Here is a 26,679-nt window from a genome sequence, read left to right on the forward strand (position 1 = left end):
ACTAATGGGGGTTGGTCTCTTTTCCCAGGCAACTCTCAGCAATACAAGAGGGCATGGTCTCAAGGTGTGCTGGGGGAGGTTTAGGTTGGACATTAGAAAGAAGTTCTTTATGGAGAGGGTGATCAGACATTGGAATGGGCTGCCCAGGGAAGTAGTGGATTCTCCATCCCTGGAGATATTTAAAAAGAGACTGGATGTGGCACTCAGTGCCATGGTCTGGTAACTGCAGCGGTAGTGGATCAAGGGTTGGACTTGATGATCTCTGAGGTCCCTTCCAACCCAGCCAATTCTATGATTCTATGATTCTAATACATTAACTCTGTATGAAGCTGCTGCATCAGGGAATCTTGGCATCCACTGCCTACCCGCTCTTTTTTTTTTTTTTTTTTGGTCATATGATTGCAAACAAGAAAATGTTTTCATTTTTCCCAGACAAATTCTTCACCAAAGCAGTGATTTTTGGCTGGAAGACAGTGCATCAGACTGCTGGCTAGCAAGTTGTGCACAAACCTGTACAGTGTTGCATGAGTTTAAAGTTGCTGCTTAGGAAATTTAGATCACTGGGTTAACATTTTACTGAAATGGAACCCACGTTTCAGAACTTCCAGTCACCTAATCCCACAAGAAGCTATGATTGTTTTTAGAATAAAATCATTGAACTAATAGGGCTGAGATGCCCAACCCTTTATTTATCACTATCTAGAATTAACTTCTTGACTTAACACAGTCTCAATCCATATATATATATATACATTTATGAACTGGATCTTATGAGACTAAACATGATAAGCAAAGAACCTCAAAGTGTGTGTGCATATATATACACATAATATATATATAAAATAAAACATTAAGCACATATATAACGTGTAAACATACTTGAAGGGAATTTAAATAAAATTAACTGATTTTTTTCCAGTCAGTTCCTTTGATTGTGACAGGATTTCCCTGCCTGGCATCAGAAAGGAAATTTATTTTTCAGAATGAGGTGTATGGGAATTCTTGTTAACTTAATAACTAACAAAAAGGAGCTATCAGGAAAATAAAACTGACTATGAAATAGTGGAAGAGGAACTCTGGTGGCTTGATGTTCTCAAACGAGATGTTCCCACTTCTCTGCATTGCTCCAGCAGGATGCCTGAGGCAAGCAAAAGATGCATTCCAAAAATCAGGGTATGCTAGTTTGCACAGAACCATTCTTTTTTTTGAAGTTTGTTTTTTCCGGGCACCAAAAGCAGCATCTGCTTTTAGTTTTACTTATCTTTTTGTGGAAAGAAATTAATTTTCGGGGGTTTTTTTGTTTGTTTTTTGTTTTGGTTTTTTTATGTCAGGCAATACTCAGTTGCTTACAGATTGTTTCCCATGTTCCATCTACTTTGTCAGATGATTAATTTATATTGTCAGTTGATTTGAAGAGGAAATGCAAAAAAAAAAAAAAAATGGAGGAGGGAGTTGATTTATAGGACTGTGGTATTACCTAATGCCCTTCTGGTCTGTGGTTATAGAGGAAAAAGTAATTTGTTAAAAAAAAAAATGATATAAACATGTTGGCTGGGTTCTGTTTGCTTCATTTAAAAAAAATGAAATCTTCCTGCCTTTCAGTGAAATTATGCATTATAATTGAGATCTGCCTGAAACATCACCATGCCAGGCTCCATTCCTGACTATAGGGGACCAGGAATATTCATTGTCTAGGAAATGCTACTTGAAGGATCACAAGGTCATTAAATTCTTGTCTTTCATCCACTGATCAGATTGTTTTTCTTTACCAGTTGAATCCTTTGAGTTTTACTCAGAAATCTTTTATTTAAAGTATTTAAATGACCTCCTAATACTGTACTGAATATTAAAAAAAAAAAATAAATACATTCCATGTTGAAATTTCAGTTGTATCTCTCAACATTTTCTCTTTAAAGATTTAAAGTGAAGTAAGACTTAAAGTGTAAAGGTAAATTAAGTTATGTGAAGGATGAAAGGATTTCTGTGCTGGAACTACCTAATGATTCTCTGTCAAAATCTTTGGTGATTAAAGGTACTCTAGTAAAGATTTTGTCTTTCTAAAGTACTTGTTCCTCTAAAATTACATTCTGATATTAAATATTCCTGATCTTGTTATATCTTACACCTCATTTTTCAGTATTTGTTGAACAATTATATATTTTACTTATATTACTATTTTTTTAACCTCTTTTACTCTCACTTTCAAGGTATTCATCATCTGCTATGAGGTGTACTGTTTGCATCTTGTTCATCAGGGACCACTGAAACCACTTACAATACTACATGGAGTTTGTGTGCTCCATGAAAAGCTTATGTTTGGGTTGGGGTTTTGTTCAGTTTTTTTGTTTGTTTGTTTGTTTGTTTGTTTGTTTGATTTGTGGTTTTGGTTTTTTTTTTTTGCTTGTTTTTTTTATAGTGTTATCAAACTTCCCTTTCTTAAAGGCAAAATCAGAGTGGTATCTTAAATTGAAGACCACCAAAGTAATTCAGACTTTGCTATCTAGGAGATAAAATTTTGTTTCACTTTCCTTAGGGTTTTTATTTCCAAATCTAGCTTTAAACCAGTTTTAGAATAATGTGATGTGTGAGATTAAATACCAATTCAATTCCCTGTGAAATTTTTGAGGAGTTTTATTGTATTTTATTGAAATACAAAAGGCTTACATCCAGCAAATATATTTGGTAATTAATAGTTGAGAGTGATAAATACAGTCGTGAATAATAAATGTTAAAATACACCTTTTAAAATCACTTGTTTATTAACCTGACTAGTGAGAACTAGTATGAATTGGAATATCCTAAACACATACAAAAATACATTTGTAATGGAAAAAAAAAATAGAATGCTTTCAGCATTCATAATGCATTCTTAACTTACATGGGCAGTAAAGAAGCTCTAACATTGGCAGGGATGGAAGTGGTTTTAAAGAGGTTTTATTCTGTAGTGTTAAAGTGTAAAACCACATCTTATATTTCTTTTTTTTTTTTTTTTTTTTTTTTTTTTTTTCCCTAGTTTAATAAAGTAAAATACTAATTCAGCTGTAGAAACTCAACCTTATATTCTTGGTGCATTGCCTTCATTTGTACATAATCACCAGATCTGGTGGTTTTGCAGGCAAATTTGTGCAGTTAATCATTTGGAATTCGTAAACAGTTCTTTTGGGCATGCAGAGTAAGGTAAACTAAAGTTCAGTCTTTGCTGTGGTAACTTTGTAGTGCTAAGTAAAAAGAATTATCACTAAATGCTGCTACTATCCTGAATACTTGCAAGTCTGACACCTGGATAAGGAGCTGTTATCCAGTATACTCATGAACTTTGTAGAAGCTCAGTTTGAGCTGTAAGTACAACTTCTGGTATGCACCAAGCAGCAAACAGTGCCTGAATATTATACAACACTGGTGCAGCATATAAATATATATATATATATATATATTCAAGAAAAAGATGTTTAAGATAAGGTAATGCTCATATATGAATCAGGATTGTGGATCCGTGGAGTATAAATTACTAAGCCTCTAAAATACTTGATGGCCACTCATTGCCTACTTATATTTCTTCTAAAACAAACAGTAACCTCTTAAAATTATTTGTGTATATAAATTGTACCTGCTTACGTGCAACCCTGTAATCTGCTTGCTACTGGCAGGGTGCTTGTGCATAGAAATCTCTCCTCTGAAAACAGTGAATAGCATTCTCCATTCTGAAAAGATGAAACTGCAGGAAATGTGCCTCAGCAAAAAAAGTTTGAAACCTTAGGAGAAGAGAATTTATCTGTCACTAGGAATTAAGCAGTGAAGTGTCTATGTACATATGTATACATGATCTGTTTATTAACAGAAAAATAGGAATCTCAAGTTCCCAGAAACTATTAAGAACAATTAATTCTGACTTGTGAGCGATTTGCAGTGTGAACATTGCAGGGAGAGAATGGGAAAGTTCACAGACACTTTTCCTGTGGCCTTTGGTCAGTGGGAGCTGTGATCTCTGTGTTTGCCACTTACATTAGTGTATGTAAGGAAGGTTAATAAAAAAAAAATAGAAACACAGTAAAGGTCCATTGGCAGCTTTACCAGAATGGTTGTGACATAAGATACTGAAAAAACCTTAACACTGGTGTCTTCTTGCTAGGCAAAATTTAGATATGGTCAAACAGTTGGTCAGCTTGGTCATCTTTTTAAAACAATTTGTTTAATGGGCACTGATTTTACAGCCAAGATGTTTCCTTGAATTTTTTCCATTTGCATAATCAACCTGAAGTCCAGTCCTGAATAATGGAGACTTTCCTTTTTGAACACCTGTAAGAGAAGCTCTGATAAGACATCTGAAAAGAATTTCTGAATTTGAAAAGGCTTTGTTTATCTACTACTAATAGACAATATCTCACTAAAAGCTGTTGAGATCATCTCCAGTTGATTGTAAGGAGAGCCGAGTTACTCCTGAAGTTATTCTACACCAAGTCATTCAGCTCAGGGTAAAAATAGTATTTTTCCTCCCTGGTTATAACAATGCTGTGCTTCTGTATGGAATAACAAGCCAGTACCACTGATATCATCATAATCTGAAAAATGTATTTTTGATTGTAAAAGAATTAGAATGCAGTGTGCTGCAAAAGAAGCTGTGTCTGTAGTATCTATGAGATTCACAGCTACAGCAAACCTGGGATAAAAGAATCTTTGGGATGTTCAACTTCTCTACCTTCTTTTTAGTGTAAGAGCAGGAACTGTGCCATGCAAACTTGTGAATTTGTATAACTTGACACCTGGTACCCACAGACAAAGAGCACAGCACTGCCATCTCTGTGTGGTGTTTTAGGTTTTATTTCCCCCGTGACTCTGGTAATGAAACACTAAATCTCTGATATTGGTGGGGGAGCTTTGCTGTATTGTTTTAATCCAAAATACTGTTTGCTTAATGATCCAAGCAACTGACACGAGGATGAGGTGAGTGGCAGTCCTTGTTTTCTCCTCAAATTTAATTTCAGTCATCTTCTGTGGTGGCTGAGATCCAGTCTTCCAGAGCACCATGCTCTGTGTCAGTCACTGGGTTCAATGAACAAAGAACAATGCAGTCTATATATTTCTTAGGGAGAATCTATAATCACTTTTGGGCTGCATCTGAATTACATCACATGGAACACTCTTGCCAGTTAGATTGAGCATTATGGACTAAATTATTCTACCATCCTCTAACACAATGCCCTTATGTGTAGACACTCATTTTGAACTTAAGTACTGGTAAAGAGTGGCCAGAATTGCCTAATAGATATTTTTTTAAAAACAAAACAAAACAAAAAATACTTTGTGGTTGCCTCATTATTCACTGAATTAAATTCATTCACTGAATGAATTTCCTTTACTAGATCTTAGGAGGAACTTTGTCACATTTTACATTTGACAATTCAAATAGGGCCTGGAATGACACAAGCCTGGGTTTTCTCTCACAGATGTGACATTTTATTTCTTTCTTGAAATCCATAATGTTTTTGTAAGTAGTAATTTTAAGCATTTCAGCTGGTATGAAAGTTTATTGCTCCACAATTACCCACAGACACATTCCTTTTAAGATGGGTGTAAAATAGTAATTGCAAACGTCTGTGCACTTGTTTTTATCAGCAGTGAAGACAATTCATTCTCCAGCTTTTCCAAACTGCTGCTCCCTGCTGACTTCTCAACCTCTGTTGCTGCGTTCTAGTCCCCCTACTTGTCACCTCAGTCTGTAAATGTCACCTTGAGTACCTGAAGAAACCAGATCTGGGCAGGAATCCTCTGTAACCATGTACTGGCTCAAGCCAAGGATGGATGGAGCTGGGTAATCCATCTCCCATCACACATCCCTAGTGCCAGTGTTAGCCTGTACTGGTATTTCCCTCAATAGTAATGGGTACTAAGAGCTGTGGTAAAGCCTCTCTATTCTGAGTGGGGCTGGGGCTCAGAGAATTGAAAATGGCAAAGAGCTTTCTACCATACTTTCAAAAAGGATACTCAGATACATCAGAATTAAGGGAGAATCTTGCAATTTTAGAGAATTTTTTGCCTCGGTTTTCCTCCTCCCCCTCCAGCCCCCGCCAAAGATACATTGGGTTTCAACTTGCAGAACTTGAAATATTGTTCAACGTATTAGCAGTGTTCTGCTCAAATTAGAATTCCAAGTTGTTCAAACTCTGTGTAGCTTCAACAGCCACAAGTTATTTTTAAATGATCTGAGTTGCTTTTTCATTTTCTGTGCTCCTTAGTGTGTTTCAGTGACTGCCACATTAGCAAATGAGTGTACAGAATGGAACTTTGTTGCGTAAAAGCCCCTGAGAAGGGGTTGTTGTTGTCCCACCAAGTTTCCAAAGAAAAACAGTTTATTTGTGTGGAATTACATACAGAGGCTTCCTGGTGACACTGAGAACTAGGAAACTCAGCAGGTTTTTAAAGCTCTTGAAAATGGTCACAAACCTTTGTTTTTTCTGGCTGATGCTGGAAATGAAGAATTTCAGAGACTTATCAGTCTTGGCTTTGTAAATGGGTCTGGTGACCTACAACAGCACAAAAAAAAAAAAAAATTATTACAGTAAGTCATAAAAAACACTGAGGATGGACCACCAAAGCCATGCAAGAGAGCTGTAAAAGAGCAGTTTTAGAATCCTGTTATGAACCTATAGAGTAGTAGATGTGGAAAACAAATAAATGGGTTAGTCTTATTAGTTCTGAAATTGCCAAGCAAGAGATTAGCATCAAGTTTGATTTAGTTCTGGAGTTAACACACGGAGATGTGCCTGTTATTTGAGGTGGGGCCATTTTTTAAGTGGTAAGAAAAGTATTTCCATGCATTTTACCTCCCTGCTGGATTGTGTTTTCAAGCTCATGGAATGCTTCATGCTGAGTGACCTCTGAGGAACTGACACAAGCACTTACACTACAGGCCGTATGACAAAAGGTAGTTATGGGTTCATCATGTTCAAAAGCAGGATTAATCCTTACAGCATTTTCTGGATTGCAGCTGTCGAGAGTAGAACTTCTACAATGCAGAACATTTTGGTTTAGGTAAGATTTTAAATTGCCAAAGGAAAAAAAAAAGGAATATTTTGAAATGTGAAGAAAAAGATTTTGAGCAGCTTACTGCAAATGAGAGTTTCTTTTGCTTTTTCTTCTTAACTCAATCATTAAAATGGTGAAAAGAAACCCCAGGCTTAGCAAGCCAAGGGTGAGAGGTTTAAAAATGAAGGGTTGTGAGGGTTCTGGAGCAAATTTGGCACAGCGCTGTCCTTGGTTTCTACGCACGGGGCATCTAAAACTGGGAGAGGAAGAGAAAAATACACAGGACTTGAAGGCAAAAAATAGAAAGTACCTCAAATTAAAACAAAGGAAAATCTGCAATTAAACAGAAACACATCATTCCAAGAACAGCTTTTGCTTACCTCTATGAAATAAGGCAATTAATAATAGAGGAAAGAAAATATTGATTCATGAGAATGTGGTAAGCAAAAAGACACTGATACATTCTTTGCCCATCCAGATTTTTAGGGACATGATGCATTTGGAACACCTGACGAATTTCTTGTGAAGTTGAAATAACACTTGTGGTAAAGAACCTTAGAAGGTGGTTTTTGTATTAATGTTTGAACAGATTTTTGAAGCCTGTATGCTGCTTATTGGTGATTTTAATCTTAGTGGCAATGTCTCAAATTAGAGTTCTCCTGCAAATAGCTCTGCTAAAGCAAAGGAGAAGGTTGCCATATTTTACATGGGAACACAGAGGTTCTGCTTAGTGGAAAAACTCAGGTGAGTCTCAGTAAATTCCCAAGCAAAACAAGCGCTTAACTAAAGCGAAAAAATAGGCCCTAATTTTCCCTCTGCAGGCTGTACAAGTTTGCACAAGTTATCTGAGACTGGCAGGATGTTTGTTCGTAACATATTATAATTCACAAAAAGTTTCATTTACTATTATTAATAGTTTTATCATTCCAAATGATAGGTTGCTTATTCCTGTACACCAAGTCAGGTTTTCTGAAGTTGTTATTTCCCTTGGTACACTGGTCTGGGAGGAGTAGGCCCTTTGCTACCTGAGTAAAGTTTTGAAGACACCCTCTTTAGCTCCCAGGCTTATTTCTAGTGCAGCTACACTACTGTGACTCCACAAGTCAATTTAGCAGTAACCATGGTGAATTCAGAAGAATTTTCTATTATCATTTATGTGACACCCACTGTAGAAAATGAGTTACAGCAGTTATGTTGTTAGAGTGAAATTATCATACAAATAACTTGCTCAGTAGCCTTATTTTTGGATGTTAATCCTAAATACACTAAGAGAAGTATCATTAAACTAGTACAGTCTATATCAAGATAGAATAAACAAGTGCAAGAATTGTACTTGTCTCTGGCTTATGTCTGGCTGGTTGGCTACCGTGTGCCAGTTTGCTATACAGAGTGTCATGTAACATTTTGGTTATTTTAGTCTTACAATGAGATGAAATCCAATACTTTTAAAAAAGAATTATTGTGTTTAAGTACTGTGGTTGTTCTTAATATTGGCTTAACTTAATTTCATGTAAAAATCCCTATGGACTGTGTTTGCCATTATATGGAGCTGCTTCCCAGAAAGTCTTTCCCAGAAATCCCTGAAAGCAGCCTCAGCCTTCATGGACTTCACTAAGTGGTGTAGAATTAGAATAGTGTTCATTAGTCTATTTATAAGAATAAACATTTCCTTTTAAATGCAACTTTGAAAAAGCTAATTTCTTAAAATACTACTGTGCAATCAATAGTAAAACCATGAATTTGTGTGGCTTACTGTGTTATTTCATTTTCCAAGATGTATTTGGAAAGCTGGGAAAAACGCATGGCTTTCTATGTCTCTGCCAGTAATGCTCAATTTCTAATAATTTCCTAAAGCATCTCTAAAAAACCAACCACATCATGATGTTCCACACCTACCAGCATGTAGAAGGGGACTTATCCATCCTGAGGCCACTTACACTGAAGAAGAATATTTCAACTTAACTTCAGAGTGCCTGAACGTTGATGCTAAAAAACACTTTGCGTAGGTGAAAAGCACATCTGCAGCCCCACTTGTCCACGCAGTACCCGTGTGTCAGGGGTCTCTCCACAGAATTCAGGTTTTTGAGCCCCATTTATTTACCTGCAGACAGCTCCTCTTCCTGGAATTAACTCGCATTTCCCCCCGTTGCTGCAGAGGTGGGGTTGCAGCTCACAGAGGCTGCGGCAGGGGAATCCGTCCTGGCTGGCGTAGCCGGGCTTGCAGAGGCACTCGGCCTCCTGGGCCCCCTCCTTCAGGATGCATTCGGAAAACTCGTCACAGGCCATGAATTTGCAGGGGTCTGCCTGGTCAGCTGTAGAGGATGAGGAAATCATGAGCTGAGGTGTTACCCCCAGGTAACTGGGGAGGCTTTGGGGCAGCTGGAGGAAAAATAATTCACCAGCCTGCTAGGTGTGCGTGGGCCGGCATGAAAGGACACGCAGCTCTCTGTGTCTGACACAGCAAGATTATGTTTACTTCCACAGCTCTGTGCCCCATCTCTGTAGCTTCGTTTTCACCTCACCAAAAAGGATTTTCAAATCTGGTTGTTTTGATCTTTTTTTAAATTTATTTTAATTTTCTCTCCTGTAAGTATTAGTTTTATAGTAGTGGATACTGTGCTACAGCCTTGGGTATGTGTAAAAAGTATGCGTGAATCCTGAAAGGCAAAACCAAGAAGAAAAAACACCACAAACCAAAAAGACAAAGAAACACAATCAAAAAAGACAAAGAAACACAAACCAGAACAAAAAATAATCACAAACCAAAAAGAAAAATAAACACAAAACACACAAAAAAGAAAAATAAACACAAACCAAAAAGAAAAACAAGCACAAACCAAAAAGAAAAATAAACACAAACATAAAAAAACCAAACCTAAAGAAAACAAGACACAAACAAAAAGGACAAATAAACACAAACCAAAAAGAAAAATAAACACAAACCAAAATGACAAACACAAACCTAAAGAAATACCCCACTAACCTAAAAGAAAAAAAAGGAGAATGTACAAAGACAAGAGGTTGGAGCAGATAAAGAGTCCTGAGCTGAGCTGTGCAGAACAGTGGGTCCTGAGTGACTGGACCCATTTAAAGGAAGTTTGCACATCCAGTCTCAGCCATAGAAGTGAACTTAGTTTCAGCTCTGGTTTCAGCTCTGGTCTATAGAAGACAAAAATCACCTTACACATCAGCATGGAACAAAACCATCCCTTTTTAAGTAGGTGGGCTTAAAATTTCTGAAGAAAAATCTGTAGTTAAAAAGATTTGTGCTGTGTATTGCAGCCAGCTCCTGTTCCTATGTGGGCTGAGAATGTTCTCACAGAGTCACTGCACAGTTGCTCCAAGATGCTTCTCTAATACTGATTTCAAATGAAAAATGAACATCACACTATAGCAATACTGGGAATCTCAGACAGACATTAGGATGTGCTTAAATGGTAGAAATTAATCCATCAGATCTTTTAACCCTTCCAGAATTCCATGATTCCATGTCTAGTTTTTTTTTTTTGTTTGGTTTGGTTTTTAAGACCAGTGAGTTTTAGGGTGCTCAGTTTCCCTTTGCTATATGTATTATGCTTGTTAATTTGGGATCTACTTTGCTCCTGGTCTGAAAATGGATGCACATGTGAACTCTAACAACTGAGCATCTTAACTCTGCATTTGCTGCATAATTAATGCAACAACTTACAAGGTTACTATTGTCAGGCAAGCCCTTGCTTCTATAAAAAACAAAACAAAACCAACTTTGCTCTACTTATTAATCCTCTTGATTAGGAATGAAAGTTTAGCCTCTAATGAAAAAAATCAGTTCTTACAGATGCTTATACCACATAGAACTGCACTCCAAGCAAGAACAGAACAGTTCTGAAGGAAAAACTTTTATTAAGGCTTTGTATGATTGAGTAAATTATTAAAACAGGAGCAGCTGTGTAAATGTACATCTCCTGTACGTCTGTCCCCAGGTTTCATGGTCACAGTTTACTGCAAAATAAGGTTTGTATTACTGGTAAGGAGACACAGGCTCTGCCTCATGTACAGCCCTGTAGTTTTCAGAAGCTGAAAGGTCTCAGCACATTTCTTTCTGACGAGTTTGGCATGAATATTTTGCTGAGTTATAGGGTCATTTTTTGGTGATAGTACTTCATTTTCCTTAAATTTTAAGAGCATGCAGGTATTTTTAAAAGGCCACTATTTTATTCTTTATGATGTTATGAGTGATAGAGGCAGCCTTTTGCAGCTGCTACCCTGACAGGTATTTTGGACAGTTAGCAGCAGCGTTTCCATGTTGTGCAGTACTATTGCCACTAGGTGGCTCTTACTTTCACAACAAGTAGGAATTCGGTTAAATTACCATAATTAACTAAATTGGATTTTGTTTGTTTGATTTTTTTTTCCTGAAGTGAAAGGATAGTGAGACTTTGAAACGCCTGTATGGTTATGACTGAGGTCTTTTCAGGGAGCCCAGAGCAGGGCCAAGATAATCAGAGGTCTGGATCACCTCTGCTATGAATACAGGATGAGGGAGTTGGGGTTGTTCAGCCTGGAGAAGAGAAGGTTCTGAGTAGACCTCATAGCAGCCTCCCAGTACCTGAAGAAGGCCACAAGAAAGCTGGGGAGGGAGTTTTTACTGCTGCTCACAGCCTGGAAAGAACAGCTCTCTCAGCAAACTCCTTGTGATATGGCTTTCTTGAATTAATGTTGAAATACCACATTAGTAAAGCAGCTGGTATGAATAAAGATGAAATATTTTTTTTTTCGTATCTGCATTTTAGCAACCTTTTCTTTTTAATTTTTATTTAATTAAAATTAACTACTTAAGCAGAGAATGTGATATAGCCCAAAATTACTCTTTCTAGTGAGCTTGGTACCTTAACTGAAACATCAGGTTATCACAGCACTCTTTGAAAGTTTAAATGCTGTAAACTTTAACAGTCTTAACCACACACTACCTATGCTCTTAATGGCCACAAGGTGATACATAAAACAAAACAAATTAGAAGCTTCCCCCATGAATTGTAAATATTTTGTGGTTTTTTTGTTGTTTTTTTGTTCTAGAATTGTCAGGGATCTAGAATTTGTTATTCTAGAATTGTCAGGGGATGTCAGACATCTCCCTAGAATGTCAGGGAGTTGTGTTTTTTTAAGTTAAACCAACTTAACTACAATTGCTAGAGATCTCTTCATGCTAACACATTGGTATCATTTTACACCATACCAATGAAATTAAATTTAGCCATTAAATAATTACCAGAACCTGAAAGTAGATCTAGGTCTCAATTCTATAAACCAATATAGCTTTTAAAAACTTTAAGCTTCCAGCAACACAGTATTGTCCAGATATGTTTTTAATGGCTTTCTACTGTTTAATAAAGTTACAGGCTCACTTGAATGGTAGTAAATCAGGAAGATTTCTCCAGTTAAAAATCTATGGAGTGCTCCATACGGTAATGCTCTGGTCAGTGATTATCTGGAGAATCCAATTGCACTTAGAAATTATCTACTTCTGTCTTGAACTCTGTACCCCTTCAAAAAATAGATAGAATGATGCTCTGCACTATGCTTACAACATTGCACAAATAATCAGAAATTATATTTCCATACTCAGGTGCAAGTTTTGCATAAGCCGCTTCTGTAAACTGCATGATTTTTTTCTTTCTCTTCACCCAGCCCTTATTCTAGAGAGTTTTTAGTTCCCTTTACTTGGGTCTGAAAAGCAGTTAGTGTAAATGCAGAGACCAACACCTCCACCCAACATTTCATTATAGTATGAAAATATATCTGCAGATAATTTGCGACACCTTAGATTTCCCTATCGCTCCTGATCACTGGAGGACTATTGAGAAAAATTGTTCTTCCCAAAACCCTATAACTTCTAAAGCTGTAACGCAATCTGGAAAAGATTATTTACTTGTTTTTGGTTTAGCACATACATTACTAATGCAATCTTACCTGGCTCTATATCCAGGGAGTAGCTGTCAATCTCCAAATTGAGGTGCTGGGCTGCAACGTCACAGAATTCTTCCAAAACACAGTGTACTGCTTCTGTGATATTGTATGGCACAGTTCTGGCAAATTTCATTTTGCTATTCACAATCAGACTTCCATTCCTGAAGTTAAGTATTTCCAGGTGCTTAAAACCTGTAAGGTTGGACTGAAGGTATGGGAGTAGCTGCAAAACAGAAAGTTAACCTTTATTTTAACTTCCTGTCAATGTCTACCTGCTATTAATTCTTTTGCGGTCACTTTTCATTATCAAGTTCACACATCACACACTCCTTCTTTCTCTGAACTTAATACTATTGCTAAACTTCACTTTTCTTTTAAGCACTATATTCTTCTGGACTTCTGCACCTTTCTCAATAATGTATTGAAATGGATGGGCAGAAATGCACAGCAGTTGGGGAGTTTATTCATCTGGAAGGAAAAAGTACCACCTCACTTAAAAGGCAACTTAAATTATTCTTAAACACTCAATCCAGGCAGTTTAGGGCATATCATAATAGGTATGTTACTGAGCTGACCTGCTGCCCTATTGTACCCATAGAGAAGATCCCTATCTTATCACATTCCCCCTGCTAAGCTATATTTTAAAGGTCCTATTTTTAAATCCAGCATGTAGACACAAGCCTTAGATGTAATCAGCACTGCTATACTGTTGAGGTGAATCTAAGAAAAAAACATGTAAATTGCATGCCAAACATACATCTGGAGTCTCTTGAACAAATAAAAACTTTCCTCAGTAACTTCCTAAAATCTTTTTCATACCCTGACAGCATTCTAGGCTTAAGGGTCCCTTAAAAATACAGCTTATCTGACTGATTTATACTGGAGTCTGATACAGTTAAAATACTATGCTTTTCCATGAAGTTCTTTAACCTGTGCCTGACTATTGTATATGTTGACCAAGTTGATTTTCACCCACCAGCTGCATGAACTGTTGCTCTAGTGCTTTGTATTCTGCCGAACTCCTGTTGAAGAGGTCATCAGAGAAATGCATGTTGGTTACCCTCAGGCTGAAGAAAACCACCAACTCCTTGCCTTTGGCTGCAGTTGTCATGGAGCTGGTAGTGACATACTGCAGTGTGGGAGCTGGGGTGGCTTTTGCAGTCTCTGAGATATAACCACTGCTGTGCTCCACTTCATCCAGGGTTGCTGTGCTCAGCACACTGATTTGATCTAACTCAGCAGCAATATCCTGCACTCCTGCCCCAGTGCCATCAGGAGCAATGCTCTCAGATGCTGGCACAGAGGAATCTGGTACTTCAAGGGACTGTTCAATGATCTCTGAGTGGCTGAAGGATGAGCTGGTTGCTGCAGGCAGTGGTCCTGCTGGTGCCACATCTGTAATGAGAACTCCAGGCTCCAGAGTAGAGAGATGACTCGAAGCAATAAAGAAAGGCAATGTTTTGTAAATGCTGGATGTCACTAAAATGTCATCGCCTGATGATTCTGATTCATCTGTGATCTTCACTGCTGCAGGAAAACAAGGGAAAACCAAAAAGCTGTTTTGAAAAACAAGCATAACAAACATCAAACGTGGAAACAATGCACGTATTGCATTTACACTAAAGCATTTTTAAAAACAAGCTTTACCACTATGTAAATATGAAAATGTTATTTTCATCATTGAGGATCAACTGCTGGAATAAAGCACCTCGTCCACATATTTGAGTCATGAGATTTCTGTGGGAGCTGTGCTTAAATTATAATTACACTTGGCAAGTAGTTCCTGAACCATTTGAAAGCACATTCTTGTTTTGAAGGTACATAATCATGCTGACAGTTCATATTGACTGAAAAAGTAGACCAAATCTTTGAGCTGTCTGCTCAGATCTGCTGTATGCTGGAGTCATCTGCTCCCCTCTGTGAGAGGTTAAAGTTATTATTTGCCAGTAATCATAGAATATATTTAAGAAAACAGTACAGCCTCTTCAGATGCAAAGTGTTGATTTACCAAAAAGACAACAACATCAGTGAAACTTAATTCATATCTTAAGACACATCTGCTACACCTGCAACAGTCATTTGATCCGGATGCTGAACTTTTATGAGGTCCCCACTGGGGACTGGAGTAGATCCAGGATGTGTAACAGCAGAAGCTGACATCAAAATCTGAAGCACGATGACTGAGATACTCTAAGCTGGGCTTGCAGCCACCCAGCCACATTACTTCACAGAAATGATGGCCTCCAAGCAAGAGACATCTACCCAAGCTGACATCCTCGTGCTTTTCCAGTAATGTGCTCATGTGAGCTCCACATGTGGGACTTTCAGTAGCACCTTGCAGGGAAAAATCACTGATAAGAAAGAAGTTTTTCTCAAATTGATGAGATTTCCCCTTACCAAGATGATCTTTAATGTCCCTTTCAACACAAAACATTCTTTGATTCTATGGAATTTCCTCCCAGTAGCCAATGGAAGTGCTAAAGGAATTCACATTGGGAATGACCTCGACTGAAGGAGATGGCAACTTTCCTGTCCGTGGCATAGGAGTTACACATAAGGGTTCCTTTAATCTCTTTACATTTTCTTGCTTCTAAATGAATGAGGCTCAGTCTTCTGATCCTTGTATTGCTGTTTTTAGGAAAAAAATTGTATTTTCAACAAAGAAAACAATATGAGATAGCACCCTTTTGATTTAACAGCAGATACTAGTTCTTTGCTTCCTCCCAGGAGATGCAATTCCTCAGCCTAATGTGGATTATTTTCTATATAGCCATATATAGCCCCACTCTGATAAACTGACCACTCTTCTCCAAACAGGAAAAATTGTTTTAAGGCATAGTATATGCCTTATACATAGGCATATAGTATATATAGGTTTTTCTAGAATTAGATTCTTGAAACCAATTTTCCCCCCATCTGGTCATCACCTTGCCTAAATTTATGCAGGAGCTGATACACATTTTTTTCCACTTTATCTTTTTTTTTTTAATTATGTATGTGGTAGTATTTATATAGTGATTCAGTGATAGTGTAAAGAGATAAATAAAGCCCATGATAAAAGAAAAGAAGTTAATATTGTAAAAACATTAAATAGTATCAGTAGTAATAAAACAAGTAAACATAGCAGACTTTACCAATAGGTAAGCTATTAGAGAAGGGTTGTGAGAGACCTAGATTTACTTTTTGTTTCTGCTCCAAACTCTTCAGGAATCTTAAGAATGTGAGGTATTGATGTAACTTTTAGCAGACATTCAAAAGTGAGGTGCATCCTCTAAGACAGTCACCTTGTCTCCCTTTTTAGTCAATAGAGAGACATTTATCTCATGCAAAGAAAACCTTCCAAACATTCACCTGATCTCCTGAAGTACCTGTATCTTTTTGTTGACTTCAGAACATATGCAACAAATACACATAAAATTCTTGATTTTTCTCTTACACAATTTCTGTTATCTAAATCAGTCTCTTCAGCTCCTTGTAATAAGGACTATCAAAGTTATTTGGAAAAGAGGAAAACTTTCCATTGTGTCATAGTGTGACCATACCAGCAGAGCAGTGTGAAGGGACAGCAATTTTCACTCTGGAATACCACTAACATTGAGTTACTGGAGTGTTTCTCATCCCACTCTCAATGCTAAGCTTTTCCATTTGTTACAAGTGTCTTGGCTAGAGGACAAACTAGATTTTTTTTTCCAATTCTGCAGAGAGGTGAACACCTAGAAAAAATTTCCAAAAATAGCCTGGATACTCTGAAGAAAAACTGCTAAGATAAAGCAACCTGGAAGGATCATTACTGCATCTCCTTCTATGTATGCACTCACTACATCAGCAACAAGTACAAATGTTACCCTGTTACAAATGAACCTGCCTGAAAGCACAATATCTTTTAAGACTGTTTTTGACAGGTATTGAGTAACAGAAACTAAGATTGTATTTGAGCATGGTGCTCAATACAAGGCAAGTTTTTGCCAGAGCATAGTTTATCATGGCAGCTGTGCATGTTATGGGTGAAAAAGCATCCCAGAAACAAGATGTGGACTACTCTGACAGGGGTAATCAAGGAATAGACATCTTCCACATTTTCCGCCTTCTGGATGCACAAAACATTACAAGCTTGTAAGGCAACTGCCTGCAAGACATTCCCCCTCCTTTGAAGACCACAGTAGTAGCTACTGCTTCATGTACTTGCAGGAGTTCCATATTATCTTGCAGCTCAAAGTAGAGTAGTCATCAAAGACAGTTCCCAAACTATCCTGGAACAGCTGATGATGATGGCACAAAGATTTTGTAGGTCTGATACAAAGGTGGTGTGGGCAGGGGGACATCAGTAAAGGACACTGTCAAAATTTGAGTGATGGTTGTATTTGTGTTGTAGCTCCTACACCTGCACCTAAGCCCAGTGACAACAAACCATCCCTGCAGCACATTAAGCATGATTAACATAAAAACCAGGGAAAACAATTTCCAGAACATACAAAGTGAGGGGGTCAGCTTGGTATGAAGAGAAAATGTGTAATATCCCATAAAAAGTTTAAGAATATAATCTATAATAGAGTTCAGTAGATATTACCCAGGGTACCCAGGAAAAGCCACTACCCAGTTTATTGCAGAATAGACTCGTGGTGTCAGACAGGACAAAAAAATCCAATGCCCCTTGCCCAACACCCCTGACCAAGAAGCAACAAATACTAAAAGACTAAAGAGACTTAAATAACATATTACATGGCAAGCTGGATAACAATGATAACAAACCATTATTTGTAAAGGTAGAGCACAGGGTATCAATGAATGACATATTAATCACTGTTTTAAATTCCAGATTTTCAGAGCAGAACAAAATATGGAAATACTGAAGTACAGACCTATGAAATTATTCAGGGTCCAACACTGGGCACAAACAAATTTGTCACCATTTTAGAGAGGAACTAGGTGATAGATACTCTCCATTGTTCTCCCCCTTCCTTCTCACGGGAAGATCAAGAAAGGAACAGGGGAGAATGACTGTAAGGTTGGAAAAAAAACCAAACCAAAAACTAGGATAGGTTTAATGAAGTAGCAATGGTAATAGTGGATTACAAATACATATAAATATGTAAATATGGACCTCACTCTCCTCAGCTGTTAACTCCTTCCCAACTAGAAAAGTCCCATACTAGCAGCAGATGGGGGTGCCCAAGTCCAGGATCCCAGGGGCAGCCTTCAACAGCATTAGAGCAACTAAGCTGGTCCTGCTTGGGATGGCAGAAGGTGCCCTGGCTCAATGAATGATGGTCTTCTCTGCTTAGGAAATCAGCAGCAGGATGAAAAAAAAAACCCAAACAACAAAAACAACCAACTAAAAAAACCCCATAAAACAAAACAAAAAAAACCCCAAACCAAACCATGCCCCAGCTCAGACAGAATACCCACCAGAAAAGCCACCAGAGTGCTCTCTTGGGAGCCATTTATACTGAGCACCATGGGGAAGAATATAAGATTGGTCCATTTGGGTCACCTGAGCCATCCTCAGCTCAGCTGCTCCCCATTATGGCTGTCACATCAATAGGCTGGAAGGTGCTGCTGGTGTCCCAGGCAGCTGTTTTTCTTTTCCATACCGGTCCTCTCAAACCAGGATATTTTGGCAGATTGGAACAAACCAGTAGAAGGTGGCTGCTGCCAAGGTTTTCTGGAGACCAGAGGCAGCTGCAAAGCAGTGCCATGCCACTGGGGGTGCCTATTTTGTCCTTAACTTTAGATGGCTGAGATCACTCGTCTTTGTCAATATTTTGTATCCCTTTCCCATGGTAGACATGAAAAATTATTGTAGTTAATTTTGTTACTTCATCTGCGTGCATGAAAACATTTTCCTTCAAGTGCCTCATTTTAACTGGGAGAATATTTGGAAACCAGAGTGATCTAGATGACAGAATTTTCCACTTGCTAAGAGACTATCTTTCACCTGGTTTGGGTTTGTTATTTAGGCCTGAGTTCTAATCCCATATTCATCAGCAACAAACTCATTCAAATCAATTAAACTGTGGTAGCATAAAATCTGAGCAAATGAGAGCAAAATATTTGGATTTGCCCTGAGGATCAGGAGCACCCAGTCCTTAGGGGAAAGGTTTTCTGCCTGATGATAAAATTTTTCCTTACCTTCCATATGATGAGCTCTTCCCACCTCCCTCCTTCTTCACAGAAAGAGTGGTGAGGCATTGTAACAGGCTGCCCAGGGAAGTGGGGGTGGGACCATCCTTGGAGGTGTTCAAAAGAATGGTACATTAAGAGCTACAATGGATGGTTTAATGCTTGGGGGTTGTAGGGTGGAGAGTTGGACTCGATGATCTTAGAGGTCTTTTGCAACCTTGATGATTCTATGATTCTATGATCCCCAGTTGGTGTTGATGACCCAAATGTACAAAATAAGAAAGCTTAGAGTACAAGTGGCTCTGAAAAAGACTGAAGTACACTGCTAGTATGATACATCTGTGTTTGGTAGAATGCAAAAAAAGACCAAATGTTGCAGTATCCTTTACTGCACTGCCAGGCTGTGGTTATCTGGAAGCACAACAGGACCACAAAGTGAGTTCAGCAAATTTCCATTTAGACTAGCACAGTCTCCTGTGCAGTCTTCTTTTAAATTTTTTTGCTTTGTAATTTGCAGCACTGACAGGATAACACAAAGGCTACAGTCTTAGTCCCTCCAGTCCTAGAGAGCATCCAAAAAAGAACAGAAAATGCTGTATGGAAGCTGGGGCTTTGCATGCTGCATGTAGCACCAAATGTTGCACCACAGCTTGGTGCCCTAACAGTTCATTGAGAACTTGAGATGTTTTACTCTTGTCATGTCCTTGTGTAATCAAGGATAAGGACAGATTAGAAAAACAAAGCCTAGTGATCTCTGTTTACAAAGCTCTTGCTGTTACCTGGTACACTAATAAGGAGTGAGAGTTACTTATTAGTTGAGGGAACTGAGGACAGATTTCTCAGCATTAGTGCTTGAGGCATTAATGCAGGATGATCTACTGATAGGATGAACCTGCAGCTCCACGGAGCAACCTTCATGGCACCACACACTTGAGTGTAAGATCATGATGCTACCTGTTAGGCAGATTATATTTTAGAAAGAGGTTACTACAGGAGAAAGAAGTACTGAAATAGCCTGAAACTGCAGCAAGTTTGAAGCAGAATTACCATATATTTTACACATTTGTCATAAAGCTGTATCTGTTGATATATGTGTGTATGTATATATATATAGTCTATGCATAAACTGTAAAGGTCTTCTTTACAAGCAAAGTAACTTTATAGGCCTTCAGGGCATAGGAAGATGATCTCTGTGCATGTATCACCTGTTTTTCTAAGCTGCCAGTTCTTACCAATCACTCTTTCTCCAGCTGAGACAGCGACCACAGAGGTGGTGGTTGTCCCTTCCAATGTGAAAGTAAATGGGTTCACCTAAAAGGTTTCAAGTGCTTCCTGAAGCACAACACCCACCCAAAACCCAGGGGTTACGAACCCCTTCTGTTGGTTGCACTTTGAGTAAGATGTCACATTGCTGCTGCAAGTCTCACCTACACAAACAATGTTGAGATCAACAGTAAAATGTTTCGCAAGTGGTTTTGCCAAGCTCATGTCTACATGAGACTTTGGTAAAAATCAGTCCTAAGAGGTTAAAAACTATGGATGAAACAAAGATGACCTAGACATTTGGAATGAAAACAAAACCAAACCAAATCAAAATAAAAAACCCCAACAGCAAAAAAACCCAAAGCAACAAACCCCCCCAACTGCCTCACATTTAAGATATGGGTTTTATATATAAAACCAATGTATATTGATTTTCAGACTAGATTTAAGGAAAAAAAATTATTATCATGATAGTGAAAGACTGAAAGAGGTTGCCCACAGAGGCAGTAGATGCCCTGTCCCTGGAAACACTCAAGATCAACTTGGATGGAGTTCTGAGCAGCCTGATCCAGTTGAAAATGTCCCTGCTCATTGCAGGGGCTTGGACTGGATGATCTTTAAAGGTCCCTTCCAACTCAAAAGATATTCTGTGATTCTATATGCCTATATATATATATATATGTATAAATAATTTTGAAATAGAACACAAAATACACTTCAACTGGTTCATCCTAAAACAATTATTTGTAAAGTTTTACTCAATTTGCCTTGCAGATGAGATTTTAACAGCAGAAGGCTAGAAAAAGCAGGCAATTTAAAAATGAAACCTCTAAATGTAAAACCTCTGAAGATTTAGATGTTCTTAATCTCGTATTTCATTTCAGCACACAGTCTGGTCTACAACAGTATCATTCAGGTGTAATGAATCCACAGAGAGCTCAAAATAAGAACTCACCCAAAATAAGATACACCCCCAGAGTGACCATATTGAAGGTTAAACAATGGTATGGAATTAAAAACTGCAGTCAGCAATAAAAAACCCAACACTGCCACATCTTACCCTCCCACAAAGCTGTCCACTGAGGTCCCCAGGTGTTTTTTCTATTACATGGACAAGGCAGGACAATATTGTACTGAGGAGAGTTTTTTATATCTAAAATTAAAGTACTGTTGGCAACGATGTGTAAACGCTAAATTAAGAGGCAATTTTCTGGGTGCATTGCTACATTAAACCCTACCAGAAAAAATCAACTGCCATTTTCACAACTTCATTTTATGTAAAGAATTAGTTGCTTCTCTTGGGGTTTGGGGTTTTTTTGTTTGTTTATTTGTTTTGTGTGGGTTGGGTTTTTTTTTAAGGGAGGAAAAGTGTCCTAATTGACCATGAATAAGAAATTACTGTTTAGGAGAGTTCGAATTGTCATACAGCATTTTTCTAGTGGGTTTGCATTAATAAGCAGGCTCAGAAGAATATAGAGGTCCTGGCATTTTGTTTCATTCATGAGGTTAATAAGCACTGACATTTCCTGTTGGCAATACACAAATTTTTCAAGTCCACTGTCAAATACTGTTCTTTATATGGAAGTTACAGGATTACAATGAATATGTATAAAATAACAGAGAAAAAAGGTTGGAGTTAAGAGTTTGGTCCACAGTGCAGGGTAAGAATCTCCTCATGGGCAGTTCTGCTGATGTAAATACCAGATGGACTGGCACAGCAAGTAGCTGAATTCAAATTTACACATTTTGTTAATGCCTGAAATGCCACAAAATCCCTGGATGCAGGACTGCTGTGTACAAACCAATAGATTAAATGCCGAATTTGTGCTTTAGGTCTTTAATTTTTAACTAGGGGACAAGTAAAACAAGGATTAAAAAAAAGAGGATCATTAACCTAATGTGTCACAACATATGTCTTGCAGTGCATAATTACTGATTAAATTTGTCTTTTAACTGTAATGCAAAGCCAGATGAACCAGAATGATCTATGGCTGTCTGTAGAGAAACATTGTCAACCAGGTGCCTTGAGTTGCCAAAGAGTGGGTGTGAGTCCACCTGTGCCTGATTAGGACAGGCCCCTATTGGGCATGAGCAAGACCAGGGGGCCAATAAAGGTGGGACACACACCCACAGAAGGCACCTCAGCTCACTCTGGTGTGAGGCATGGAGAGGCCAGCAGCTCATCGAGCCTCTGGAGCAAGAAAGGCTCTTCCAGCTACACTTCTACCCTGGAAGCGCTGTGTGGTGGCTGGAGTCCTGGAAGAGACCAGCAGCTCGTCGAGCTTCAGGAGCAAGAATGGCTCCTCCTGCTACAGCTGTCTTTCTGCTGGCCTGTGAGAACTCTTCAGAAACCAGGTTCAGTGTCCAGTGAAACCACCAGACTTCTCTAATGAATCCAGTGAACCTCAGTGAACTGGTAGTGAACCCAATTTCTTCATCTCCAGTCCTAAAAACTCTTGTTTCTCTTGACCTTTTTTCCCTAGCTTCCTCACTGAAATTTTTTGAGTAATCTGATTTCTCATAGAACAGCCTGATAGCTACTGCTATAGCTCCACTATGTAATGCTCTGTGTAACTTATATAAGAAGCCTTCAATTTATTCTGAAATTTTTCATACCTTGCTGCTGGGCTACATCATCATGTTCTCACCACCGAAGATGCAAATAAATGTCATTCTGACATGATGTCACAAAAGGAGTATTTGCTATCCTATTAAAATACTTGTTAATAATGATATCTTCTCTCATCATTCTAGGAACAATTCGCTTGACCTGACACTCTGAAAATTAAGAGGGTATCATAAAATCTGAAAAATCAAGACCTGACAAGCTAAAACACTGTAGAATTCAGGGCTCTGAATAGCTACAGCTTACTAATCTTGCCTGGGTTCATCATGAAATGTTCCTTCCAAGCATACTTCCTTAGCTGGGCTCTACAAACTGGCATCAAGGTTCACCTTCTACTTTGGTAGCAACTGAACAGCCAGGACAACCAAGCTCTTCTGGGGAATTTGATTAGGGCAACAGACTCTGTGCAAAACACAAAAAGTTATTACATGGCCCTCATCTCACTTTGGGCTCTCTGCTATGATTCCTTTATTTGGGGTTTTTTTTGGTGGTTAGTTGTATTATGTATTTCTTCAACGACTGAAGAAATAAAAAGCAAACAATTCTTCACTTCTTCCTGAAGGTGCATAAGGATTTACAGTAAATTATTAAGAACAAAGCCAAGTCCTGGCTACCTCTACTCCCCTGCCACTTTTCCCCCAGTGCAGCAATACTGCCTGAAAGAAGCAGAATAATGCAGCTCACAGCACTCCAAACACCAATAAACTTTTCACTGATGTAAATTATCTGATCTTACTCAACTCACATGAGGTTTTCAGTACAGAGGAAGAATTCCCTTTATGGAATGTCTGAGGATTTATATTTTTGTTGATCCGTCTCTCTTTGGGAGATGCAAACTTTCTTAACCTTCATGTCTGTAGCAAAAGGGAGTCATATCTATCCTTAACAATTTCATGTTTGGTCACAGTAGCTGTAAGCACACTCTGAATTATTGGTTACTTGTGCTATTACAAGTTCATTTTTATCTTTGATTACCATTTTCATATGCATCAGCCAATGCATGGATGAAAAATAGTGTTTCAGCTTGCCATTTTCCAGTTTATTAAGGATTTCCCTTACTTCAGTTAGCTATCTGCTGTGATTTTCTCATTAAAGCTTTTAGCAGGACTTTTTTTTTTGGTATTTTAATAAGCCTGCTTCTTTAAAGCTTTGAAATAATGCAATAAATTTATTTAAGATATGATTCTTAAAATGTTTTAGTAGTCAAAGTAGTCAATTAAATATAACAGGTGGAAATACAGCAGATGTACAATTATTTTGGATAGCTCACTCTATAGATCTGTGTCAAATTCATACATTCAGATGTGAATGTTAATTTTTAATGCTATCTCTGGTATTCTCAAGTTTCAACAGTTCTAAGAGATTAAGCATTTCAGAAACACATAATTACTTTGAACAGTACAGGAATAGCTGGTGTTTAAACCACTCATAAAGCTCTGAGTAGCAACATGTAGCTTCATTCTGCCCTGAAGCTATGGAATGAAGTATCTGTGGAAAAGAGACTGGGGATCAGTCAGTGATAACTCTGCCTAAACCAGGCCTGAGCTCTCATCCCACTACAGCCTCTGCACTGACTTTCCAAGGTGCTGCACGTGGTGATGGTGACTGCTCTGCTTCTCTAAGCTAAGGCTTGGAAAGGAAGCAGAAACAGCCATTAGTCTCAGCACTCTACTGACCACAGCAGAAGAAACATCAATATTTCCATACTAATTGGTTTTGCCCATAAACAGAACTCACACTCATAATTAAGGGCTGGTAGATTTGGACACTGAGGAAGTCGCCATTTTATAAGAATACAGTGCAGACAGGTATATAATTAGATACTTTGCAAAAAACTTTTGCTACCTTAATTTCATAACATAGCAAGTCATTTCAGCCATTAACAGAACCTTTACCTCAGCTGCCACAGAGATTGCCAGATAAAATCCCATTCTAGTGCTTACGTGCTCTAAAAGTCATCTTTCTGACTGAAGTCCTCACTAAAGGAATTATTCAACTGAGATTAGAACACTCTTCTGAAGTAGGGGAAACAGAAAATACATTTGCAATGAAAACGTTAAAAATGTCAGAGGCTGCTCTGGCTATTATTTATTGTAATCTATTTTGTATTGAAGTTCTGCACTATTTGCTACAGTAGTAAAATCATATTAAAATACAACTTAAGTAAGATACCATGCTAAACTGAGAAGTCTGGCTTGATTGGTATTTTACATCAAGTAAATAGACAAGTAAAACTGAGAAGCAGTGAATTTGCAAGAAATAATACACTTTTACAAAGGAATGGAATAAAAGCTGACTATGAAACTGCTCACATAAACCACAGCTTCAGGAGGATTCTCATTCCCTTATGACCACTGTTGACTCATCTACAATTGAATTTGAAAAACTCATTTCATGACTGTGAAATAACAAAGTCTGAATGAAAATAACCTAAAGCTTTGCGGAGATCTGGAAAAAAAGAAGCATCCATCTAGATGTTGAAAGTACTTCTGCGTGCCACTGTGATGGTTGTGGAGCTCCCCATTTGCAGAACCCAGAATACTGGGGGTTTTATTTGTTTTAGTTTAGAAATATTAGACACAAAATCTGATGTTACAACACCTGTACCTCCGAAATTAAAGTATTCTTCAAATCCCTGTTCTCTTTCTTTATTTTTCTCATTTGTGTGACAGGAAAAAAAAAAAAAGAGCAAATTTTTGTAGGTGATGGGACCATCAGACAGTTTTGTAGTATGGAATTTTATTAGTTTGCAAAACAGTAAAAACAAAATAGAAGTCACATGATACAAATTCAAGTAATGTGTTCACCCAAGGACCTAAAAACAGAAAAGACAAACATGAAATTAGAAAGTTAGAACCCACGATTCTCTTAAAATTTTGTCAGCAGATGAGCATTTTAAGACTTGCCAAGAAAAAAGAAAACATTGCATACTTTTTTTTCATATATATAGTCACTTTTATGTGAAAACCATGGGACTAATGGAATGAGGGGTATGTTATTCTTCTAACCTATTGTGCCTTGGATGTAGGTAATCTGTTTTTCTCATAGGTTTGAACTGGAACAAGTGACTCTGTGAGAGGGAGATGGAAGGATCCTGATTGTTTTACATTATGATGCATTGTATTTCAATATCATTGATATTGATAATGAGTTTGGACCAGATGCCTTGATGTCTTGAATTTGGCTTGTTAAATCCATCCATCATGGTTGGATTCAGAATATGAGCGGCTCACAGTAGCTGGAGAACTCATTGGTCAGTTTAAATGTTAAAACCAACAGTAGCTACACAGTACAGTAAAATGGATCCACACAGCCTTTAGCTTTATGTTGGCTTTGATACTCCCTAGAAGACCTTCATGTAACACTGGGATATAGAAGTCTTAAGACATATGCTAGTTTCTCAAAAAAGGCATTTAAACAAATACATGGGATTGTTCTCATGTGAGATGTTTTGATTAAAGTACAGAATTTGCATTTAAACTGTTTTTAGGTAGTGGTGATAATACAAAGATTAAACATTTGTTAATGTAACAAAAAGAATGAGTCATTGATCATAGAACTTACGGATATAACAGGAAACTAAAGGAAAAAAAAAATTCATTAGATGTCTATAAATACTCTGCTTCCTCCACATGGAAGAAATACTAGGTGTGTCTGGTAACTAGATCTACAATAGTTTAAAACAAATTGTCCACTAAAGA

At 37.8% G+C, this 26,679-nt stretch overlaps 1 protein-coding gene across 1 annotated transcript in view; it reads right to left on the reverse strand.

Moving 5' to 3' along the window:
- Positions 1 to 6,786: 6,786 nt before the first annotated feature.
- The window catches only part of IMPG1 (interphotoreceptor matrix proteoglycan 1), a 43,278-nt gene continuing 23,385 nt past the window's right edge, over positions 6,787 to 26,679 (reverse strand). Inside the window, exons 12-16 of the mRNA XM_030448206.1 lie at positions 13,946 to 14,496; positions 12,973 to 13,192; positions 9,125 to 9,335; positions 7,106 to 7,273; positions 6,787 to 7,003 (exon numbers count right to left, since the gene is read on the reverse strand). Of these exons, the coding sequence (XP_030304066.1) occupies positions 6,787 to 7,003; positions 7,106 to 7,273; positions 9,125 to 9,335; positions 12,973 to 13,192; positions 13,946 to 14,496 (1,367 nt within the window). The remainder of the gene's footprint in view (positions 7,004 to 7,105; positions 7,274 to 9,124; positions 9,336 to 12,972; positions 13,193 to 13,945; positions 14,497 to 26,679) is intronic.

The sequence above is a fragment of the Calypte anna genome, chromosome 3 (assembly GCF_003957555.1).
Source record: "Calypte anna isolate BGI_N300 chromosome 3, bCalAnn1_v1.p, whole genome shotgun sequence".
Taxonomy (NCBI): Eukaryota; Metazoa; Chordata; class Aves; order Apodiformes; family Trochilidae; genus Calypte; species Calypte anna.